At 43.6% G+C, this 9,624-nt stretch overlaps 2 protein-coding genes across 6 annotated transcripts; one reads left to right on the top strand and one right to left on the bottom strand.

The window, feature by feature from the left end:
- Window positions 1–88: 88 nt before the first annotated feature.
- LOC130404002 (short-chain dehydrogenase/reductase family 42E member 1-like) lies at window positions 89–2,464 on the bottom strand. Its single transcript, XM_056608578.1, has 3 exons — window positions 2,365–2,464; window positions 2,169–2,238; window positions 89–1,592 (listed from the first exon to the last, which is right to left on the bottom strand). The coding sequence occupies exons 2-3, from the start codon at window positions 2,204–2,206 to the stop codon at window positions 491–493; spliced, it is 1,140 nt and encodes a 379-aa protein (XP_056464553.1). The 5' UTR covers window positions 2,207–2,238; window positions 2,365–2,464; the 3' UTR covers window positions 89–490.
- A 711-nt stretch (window positions 2,465–3,175) lies between these two features.
- Window positions 3,176–6,394, top strand: LOC130404003 (arylamine N-acetyltransferase, pineal gland isozyme NAT-10-like). Of its 5 annotated transcripts, none has more exons than XM_056608580.1 (3): window positions 3,176–3,264; window positions 3,819–3,918; window positions 4,968–6,394. In XM_056608580.1, exons 2-3 carry the CDS (start codon window positions 3,907–3,909, stop codon window positions 5,844–5,846), a joined length of 891 nt encoding a protein of 296 aa, XP_056464555.1. In that variant the 5' UTR covers window positions 3,176–3,264; window positions 3,819–3,906; the 3' UTR covers window positions 5,847–6,394. The 5 variants fall into 5 exon arrangements, with proteins under 5 accessions (XP_056464555.1, XP_056464556.1, XP_056464554.1 ...); XM_056608581.1 differs by having other exon boundaries at window positions 3,192–3,323; window positions 3,823–3,918; XM_056608579.1 differs by having other exon boundaries at window positions 3,192–3,323; window positions 4,968–6,393.
- The last annotated feature ends 3,230 nt before the right edge of the window (window positions 6,395–9,624 follow it).

The following is a 9,624-nucleotide window of genomic DNA, read 5'->3' on the forward strand; positions in this document are numbered from 1 at the left end:
ATGTAATGGATTATAGTGCTAATTTATAAACCGGATGTGATGGGAGCAGCAATTTGTGAATCCAGTCACATTAAGATACCTAAACTATGAAGAACTCAGAGTGTGGCATACATATTCCTTGAAAATATATTTATTACAATTTTGGCAGGTTTTGTGTAGTCGTCGCAAAACAAGAAACACACATCATCAACGTCTTCATAAACATCACAGGCCAATCAAATAATGGAACCGTAAGGTACTTTAACACGGGATCTCAAGTAATCATGAATAATTAATTAAACCGTTTTAAGATGTACACTGGAAGAGGTAATCAGGAAAAGCATGTAAACTCGGGTCGGGACCGGACCAGTCGCTGTTAAAAACAAACCAAACAGAAAACATTCGGGCGGTAAACAGCCTCTTAAGGTAACCTAAAGTTTAAACCAACGTCTCCGTAAACCCTGAAGCCTCCGTCCACGCATGAGGCGTCCGGACCGGGTGTCCCCCGCCCTCAGCCACCGACGCCCGGGAGGTACGACAGAGCCAGCGCCACCATCACACAGACCAGCAGCGCGTTCAGCAGCAGCCTCCCCAGGGCCGAGCCTCCGGGCTTCCTGCCGTGGCCCCGGCTCCTGAACCACTGCACCACCTCCGCCAGGTCGTACTCCCGGGGCTCGTACCCCAGCTGGGCCCGGGCCTTGGCCAGGCTGAAGTAGTGGGTCACCCCCGTCTTGTACACCTCCGTGCGCGTCAGCAGGGGCTGGAAGTTGTAGAGCGGCCCGACCAGGCGGTGGAGCATCTCCGTGAGGAAGGCCACAAAGTACACCAGGGACAAGGGCAGGCGCAGCGTGGGGAACGGGTAGCCCAGCCCCTCCACCAGCGGCCGGAAGAACTCAAAGTTGTTGACGGGCCGGCCGTCTGAGATGAAGTAGGCCTCTCCCGCCGCGCTGGGCTCCCTCCCGGAGCTCAGGGCTCCGGCCGCCAGCACGTGGGCCGACACCAGGTTGTCGACGTGGACGAACTCCACCCTGCTGGCGGGGTCGCCGTAGACGAAGCGGAACACGCCCCTCTCGATGTAGCCCACCACCCGGGGCAGGTGCCGCTGCTCCCCGGGCCCGTAGATACCGGCAGCACGGAGGGCGCAGGTGCGCAGCGAGCCGCCGCCGGACTTGAGTGCGGCGCCGTTGGCCCCCAACACCGCCATCTCGGCCAGGGACTTGGTCCGGGAGTATTGGTCGGGGTGGAGGTGCAGGGGCAGGTAGTGGAGGCTCTCGTCGCCGTTCTCGATCACCTGACCCCCGAACACCACGTTGAAGGTGCTGGTGTAGACCAGCCGGGGGACCCCCGTCTCCACGCAGGCCTCCAGGACGTCCTGGGTGCCCCCGACGTTCATCTCCTGGATGCGGCGGCGGTTCAGCTGCTCGCGGCCCGACATGCCGTAGGAGGCCGAGTGGAAGACGCAGTCCACCCCGGAGAGGGCGCGCCGCACCTGAGGGTATTCCCGAATGTCTCCCTGGAGGAACGTGATGCCTTCTGGGAGCGGTCCGGTCACGGGCGGAATCACATCAAACAGAATGACGGTGGACCCCTTGGACTGGAGCGAGCAGGCCAGGCTGCAGAGAGGAGGGTTAGGGGTGACTCCAGTATGGAAACCAACTGATATCAGATATATGACAGAACTTTAATAATGGATATGCTGGTGACAACTATATGATCAATTTTTATTTGCGCAATGGAGGGATCTGAGTAAAGGCCTCCTTCTTTATTGTGGTGGTTCAGCGTTATTTATATTCGACATGTAATGTAATCCTAAACATATTGGCCTCCCTGTGTAATAGTTCCCCTCCCCTGTACGACAATATTATAAAGAACAGTCGTCTAGTCAGAGCGATCAGGAATCCTGGAATACAGCCACAGTTAACACAATAATCCAAACTTAATCACAATGGAGGAAATGACTAAATTAGTAAAGGAATGACTTTGCTTTTATGGACGAATTTAACTATATTTGGAGGACACTGTTATCGGTCTGCCAAAAGCTTTAGGCATATTAACTGGTGTGATGGCTCCCTCTAGTGGCGATAATAGTTACAGCAGTGAACACCACTACATAACAATTTGCAGAGTCGTTGTATTATGCATTCACGAATATATATTTAGGCCTGTATTCAATGATCCTCAGTGCTTACCGATAACCGAAATAACCACTCCTCCTGTGATCAAACATGTGTATTTGTGTGTGCTTCTCATGGTTGTCATCTGAAAAACAAATAAGGAATGGGTATGAATGAGGAATCGGAAGCATGCCAACGTGTTTATAGTGCAAGCGGATGGGATTCATGAGGATGGTCAACATCATTCATCAGTCTGTGGTTTGGTACCGACCGTAGAGCCTGAAAACATGTGGATGTTAGGTAATGCTGCTCAGCCAGGATACCACTTCCCTTGGCGGAATATAACGAGACAGTTCACGTTCAAATCTTTATTGACAATAGTTTGTTGAGCATAATTTGTTTCGTTTGTTTCTCTTGTTTCCCTCGGATATTTCGCACAGGCTTTTAACATATGACCTGATTGGACACCGGTATAGTGGGTCTTCATATAATTTCACCATGCATGACAGCCTAATATATAAACTTGAAACCATAAACTTTAAATGTATTGGCATACATATGGCGTAATTATATTGACACTTATAAAATAAGTAGGCTACTACTAACTATTTAAACGCAATTTGTCTATGTGATGTTTAAATGTGTATCCTAAAGTAGATCCTCATTCACATCGTTTCTTCATGTGCCAAAATAAACATGGTGATTGATATGAAAATGAGAATTTTGGCCATATCGTGTACTGCTTAAAAACTCATTTGAACGAAGCCCCACCCTAATGTGTTGAGGTAAATCACCCAGTACATGCGCAAGCTTATTAAACTACCGTATATGACACGCATTATTTCTATGCGCAAATGAACAATCCGACTCGAAAAAGATTCCTTCATTTTAATGAACGACGTCCGAAGATCCTGATCCGAAAAAAAGTTCCGAACTTCGCAACACTAATACCGTAGACCAAAAAAAACACAAAGTTATATGCCTATAGTTACACAAGTCTATGCATATAGCTACACAAGCGCCCCCCCCCATCGTGTTTATTTAAATATGTTTAATCCAGGTCAAAGTCAACACATTGGTCATTCATCACCCATTCTACTTGCCGTAGTTTGGTCTGGCTTTGAGAGACTGCCCCCTGCATAACACTACTCTACTTCCTGGGCAGTCGAAAGTAAGCTCTTTCAGGTTTTCAGGTTTTCTCGCCACCAAGAGAAGAAAACGATAGTATTTGTGAGTTTATTATTATTAATCTTTGAGGATATAGAATCGGGGTAGGCTAAATTCTGTGTAAGAAATAAAAAATTACATATTTTTATAACACAACATGTATATCAAACAATGACAATTTTTTGTTCATCAAACCTTTATTTTGTCTTGTCAGCTGCTAGTTTGCAATGAGCTACCTAGTTGGCAATTTATCAGCTGGCCAGCTGAAAAATGTTGCACAATACTTCAGAGCAGAGATGCTCCCTGAACTCTGTTATGTTACAGCAACATCATAGCTGTGCCAAAAGTTTATAACGACCCCAATCCAATTCACATGCTAATAGTACCCACTTTAATCAAGTGATAACATCCTAAACGCTGTTTTGATTGTTCTCAGGATGTTTCCTCTATAAAACAATTATATTTGTGGCTGTGTTTCAAATGTGATTCCTGTCTTTTACACTCCCTTGGCCTTGGTGGTTAATAAGTGATATGTTTTAACTGCCTTGTCTTCATAAGCCAGGGAAGACGTCCTACCAACAAGACTTGCGGCACTACGGATCTCGCTCGCCTACTCCTGAATCCTCCTCCGTGGATCCAAGACGCAATGGTCAGTAAGGTATTGAACCACATTCGTCTGTCTTCTTAATCCTTAATAACATGGAATCCCCAAAAGGAATTTAGAGAGGTAGATTGTGTTAATTTCATACCTGTTATCCACGCTTTCTATCTTTCATCGGAGTGGTTCTCTGGTTGAGTATCTTCTGTGCAAGCGAAGCGTCCCGGGAATACCTGACACAAGGTTGTGTTTACCAAGAACTTTTTTAAGTTCATTCAGATATATTGAGCATATATACATTTTGTGCAAGGGTATATCATGCCCCTGGCTTGAGAAGAGTCTAGTTATCTTCCACAGTTCGAGAATGGCACTAAGGGTGAACCTTCAAGACATCTCAGGGCTAACGGATAAGGGTGAAGCAAAAAAGACATTCACACAGCAGAATGGAAATATACCAGCAGAACACAAGGTTATATGAGGATAATACCTTGGAAATACGCGACATCTCTCCCAACGCTCACAAGGGCTCCAAACAAGACAAGAGTAGGAAGTGTCCCTGAAGCAAGGGCGAGTTGACCTTTATCTGTGGAGCTGCTAAACAAGATATCAACCTTGACCATGAACAGAGAGGTCACCAAACCAAAGGGTAACACGGCACAATATGGAGCAAATAAAGAAGAAGGATAGGAAGGATCAATGACATTACAGAAGAGTCTGTTGAGGCATTTTCAATTTGCCGCTGATTGTTGAACGGTCCATAGATTCCACTACCGAGACAGTATTAAAGTAGCCTTCCTGGCATCAACAGACAAATTGAAAACTGCAAGTCTGGAACCTCTCATATACCTTCCAGTTGGTTGAATACGGTCCTGAAAGCGGAGATAGCAATGAAATGAAACATGAGCTTGCGAGATTCGTCTGCTTTCCAGGCTACCCAAGAACACCTTAACTTAGCCAACTGCTATTTTCTTTGTTCGATTGACCGGGGATTTGCCCGTGATTCATTCTGTATGTTTTATTCTATCACCAGGGCCACACGATGATGGCACTTTGCAATTATATAAAAAAATAAAATAACCTTTATACATGATTTGTGTCTAATATTTCAGGACAAGATGAATTTGGATGAGTTCTTTAAAAGGATTGGATTCAGCGGCCCATTCGAGAAGCCAGACCAGGTGACCCTCAACGCTATCCACAAACGCATTGTGATGACGGTCCCTTTTGAAAACCTGAGCATCCACTGTGGCGAGAAGATCGACATGGACCACGAAGCCATCTTTAATAAGATTGTGAGAGATCAGCGTGGAGGCTGGTGCATGGAGGGCAACTACCTCCTGGCATGGGTGCTGAGAGAGCTGGGCTATGACTCGGTCATGCTGGGGGCCCGAGTTATCTTCGGCCATGCCAATGATCCCTCCGCCCCAGAGAGCCATCTCATCAACATGGTGACCATCGACGGCAGGAGGTACATCGCAGATGTGAGCTTTGGACTGTCCTTTCAAATCTGGGAGCCCATAGAGCTTGTGCCTGGAAAGGATCACACCGAAGCCGCCGGGGTCTTCCGTCTTATAGACCAGGATGGGCTCTGGTTCTTCGAGAAGACCAGCCGGAAGCAGAAGATCCTGAATCCAGACTTGGCTAAATCAGGTGAGAAGGAGAAAAAACCAACGGAGCAGATATATTGCTTCACTCTGGTCCCCCGTGAAAAGGACCACTTCACCGATATTAACCACAAACTACAGACCGATCCTAACCAACTTTTCACCACAAAGTCGATCACCTCTCTGCAAACCCCAACAGGGTTTCGAATCCTGCTCGGCTGGACCTACACAGAGGTCACCTTTAGGCCGGACGAAGGTGTAGATCTCGTACACACAAGAGACCTATCAGATGAGGAGGTGGAGACCATTCTCAGGGAGAAGTTCAATATAAAATTGAAGAACAAGTTGTCACCCAAAAACAACAAAATAGGCCACGGCCTGTAAATTTTGGTTAGCTTATTAGATCAATTTTTTTTATATATGATGAAATATATATATATGATTGGATTTATTTGTCCAATTTGTGCTTTTAGTTGTGTGCATCTCCAAAAATACTGATTTGTGTGAATAAAATCCAATATTAAAAAAGTGTAAATGTGGTTCTTTCAATGGATCCTTAAAGGCCTACGTGCGGGTTAACCGGAAGTTTTGATTAATGGTTACATACAGCACTCAAAATTTATAAAATGTCTCCAAAATAGTGTTATAGTCCAGTATTTGTCGTTTTTGGCAGTAACGGGAGTTTTCTAACGCCATTCGGCGATGACGTCACGTTGGGGAGACGTGGTGGAAGGTAGCCTCAGCCTAGTACTAGAACTATGGCGTCTAAGAGGTGACAAGAACCACAAATAACATGTATGATGGCCCACAGCAGTATCATTTCGAACCTGTCAGACGTGAGAGGGCGAATGAGGAATTGCCGAGAACTGATCAAAGTCAATTAAATGCATGGTCAGAGGAGAATGAGTGGAGAGTTGCTCATTAGCAACGCAGCAACGAGCGCTGGAGCTAGTCAATGAACAGCAGTGCATACAATAACGACACTTTTATTTATTTTTAATGTCAGTGAATAGCACAGAGTGAAAGTCAAAGTTTTCTTTATATCTAGCGACAGCGATTATGTCGTAAGTACCGGTAAACTTAGTCAGAAGCTCTAGAAATAGAAGGCATAATGCTATCTGGGTGATTCTCACAAACTGTATCAAAGTAACATCAAAATATAATCAACCTAATTTGACAGATTTTTTACTTAAGTGACTAAATTAGAATGTGGACTTTTATTTTTTGATCAAAGTTAAACAGGAAAACTAATGAATTCCATTTTATTTCAATATCATAGCAGCGTGATACAGAATAACTCTCATTATCGATACGTTGAATGAAAAAAGGAAACCATTAAGTACAAATCATTATTGTTCAATTTTTTCACAGTTACACAAATTAAATGAAACAGCACAGTGCATCAAAAGTAATGATTTATATATTTTTACTTACATTTAAAATCAAGTAACTCTCATTACCGAAACACTGAAGGCATTTTATAGCACACTTTTTTCAATAATTTCTTGGTAAACAAGAAATTGTTTACAGAAAACACATGTGCAAAACAGCTCAGGAACATATTGTAATAAATGAACAAACACATTTCTCTAAAACATTAAACTGTTTAATGTTATGCATGACGGTAATGAAAAGTCCATTGTGGAGGATGAGAATTCATGTTGCGGTAATGAGAAAGGTCATTAGAACCTGACAAAACTGATTAAAATGTGTAGGTTATAAGACAAAAATAACAAACAACTGATTGAAATGATCATTTAATAAGATTCAGACTCTTTATGAAATAATTCAATATCCCTCCCCTTCCTTCTTTTTTTTCAATAGCAACTCTTTTTTCCCCCAACAGTGTTCTATTTGCTTTTGCGCTTATATTATTTATGTTTTGATTTTGTAATTTTGTTGACACTTTTTTGTATTTACAAAAATCCGTTTTTTTTCGAGTACTTTGCCCAAATTTCTGGTAAGACACAAAAATGTCGACCAGAAGACGATGCAGGCATTGGCTCGGGGATGAATGCCCTGATGTCATCCGGCAAGTACCACATTTTGTCCCCAGGTATCTCGACTCCTGGGATGAAGAACCTGTTTGTACCAGCCCTGTACATCGTGTCCATCTCATACTGCCCCGCAACAGCCTTTATATGAAGCACAACATTTCAAAGATTTACAATTTTGTTAATTGATGTAGGAATAAATGGAAAAAGTATCAGTTGGACAATGGTGGTGGCTGCAGGGTCAGAGTGATCTTAAACATAACAATTCATTTACACTTAACAGAAATATCATTCTATTTAGTAAAGATTTATTTATCTTCCGATTTGAATTTATGAATTACTTTTATACTGTATGCAAGCTTTGTCATTGGACTTACATACCTGTGTAACAATGCCTGGAAAAAGGTCTCCATCGGAGTTCACAAGCACCCATGTCCCAACTTCAATCGATTTTCCTTCTGCTCCTCCCTCATTCTCTGCTTCACTGTTATTACATGAAAATGTAAAATCTTTTGGAGTGTTGCAGTCGCACCAGTTTTTGCAGAAGCAGGAGACTTCTCTGACCCTGATGCAGCCCGCCTTCTTTGCAATGAGCTTTGAATAGAGGAGAAAAAAAATAATTACAAATCTTGATAATCTTTCAGGTTTAGAAAACAAAAATAATTTAAAGCATAGAGAGGACTTACCTGGTGCACAGTCATTGTGCCAGGCACAGGTTTGAGCGTGGGAGTTCCGCACTTTTGAGTATCTCCTCCTCTTTGACTTCAAATATCTTTACTGAGGAGTGCTCCTTTAGAGTTGTAATGAGAGCTCTCATGTCGGGTATATCCGTCCCACGTGCCACAATCCGATCTGCTAAGTTCTTCAGAGCACCTCCAACACCATCAGGTGCTCCTTTGCCATGAGTAAAGTTCCATGTGACATAATTGAAACCTTTTAGGAATGGCACAGTTGAAGCCAGGTAAAAAGCTGTTTTATTCCTGTGCTGTGATGTAGGCCCATCAGACAGGAAGTGGACCTTGGTGACCGCAGGGTATTGAACGCGGAGGTGCTCTAAAACTGGGCTCAGGTGTGCCCATGGTGCTGCAGCATCATGCCTCAGACAGTCTGACACAGAAGCAAATTCCTCCACTCACATAGAGCACCCCTGGGTGGAGTGTCACTTGTCTATGTGAGCCTCCAAAATGGACTTCTTTTATCTCCCTGCTCCATTTGCGGTTATAATTTTCACTGTAATCTACGTGAACTACAGCTTCATTTTCCTGTAGGTTTGCCTGCAAGCACTGAATTGACTGAAATTGATGCTTGATATTGTAAATGTGTTTGCATAAACGACCAAGGCCATCTTGAGTCATACTCACAAGCTTCTCAATGGAGGCAGAGCTTTTTTCTCGGGAGGTTGTTTTGACCTCTGTCTCAAATGTGGATCCATTTTGGCCCTTCTTACTGTAGGGAGTGGACTTGCTCACCCACTCCTTCCACTGGACAATGTTGTCTTTTATGTTTGGGTCTAACATTGGGGAAAATTTCTTGTTTTGGCAATCGCTACATCGCCTGTACATGCACTCAATCAACTCTCTCACACACCACAGTCAACAACCTCTAAGCAAGAGAAGAGGTGCCTAGAATCCCAAGTTGGTGCAACTTATTTTGCTTTGGAAATTCTCGTGTATTTTGCATGCGCATGTTTCTCTGTCCAATAGTGTTGGACTAGAGATCCAAAATGGATGCAGTTTAAAAAACTGAGCCAGAGAAATCCTTTTTGTTGGGTTTTCTGTAAGGAATCGCTTGTGAAGGTGAAAGAAGGTTCTTACCACACTTCCGATCAGCTGTCTCCTATTCATTGATGAACAGACTTCTTTTGTAGGCAGATTGCATTTTCCTCTTTCTTCCCTTCTCATTTCCATTCGTTTAATTTGCTTTCTCAGCCTTTCTATTACTCTGTCTTTATTTTCCAGTGATTTCATATTTTTTTTTAGTTTCACTCTTAGCTTCGACACAGTGGTAGGCTTTTGTTTTCTTTTTTTTGATGTTGATGTTCTTGGGTAGTCTGATGGTGATGGAGCTTCATGAGCAGTGATTTCCAACATTCTCTGCAATAGGATGCAAGACCCTTCGTGATGGTCCAGGCTGTACATCTGTCTCATCAGAGGGTGGCGTGAGATCCA

Source organism: Gadus chalcogrammus, chromosome 14 (genome assembly GCF_026213295.1).
Source record: "Gadus chalcogrammus isolate NIFS_2021 chromosome 14, NIFS_Gcha_1.0, whole genome shotgun sequence".
Taxonomy (NCBI): Eukaryota; Metazoa; Chordata; class Actinopteri; order Gadiformes; family Gadidae; genus Gadus; species Gadus chalcogrammus.

What these genes read in the sequence shown, in the direction of transcription:
- LOC130404002 (XM_056608578.1), bottom strand. Translation starts at nt 2,206, where the DNA reads ATGTTTGATCACAGGAGGAGTGGTTATTTCGGTTATCG. An exon ending in AGTGGTTATTTCGGTTATCG is followed by an intron (nt 1,593 to 2,168) that starts GTAAGCACTGAG and finishes TCCTCTCTGCAG; the next exon opens with CCTGGCCTGCTCGCTCCAGT.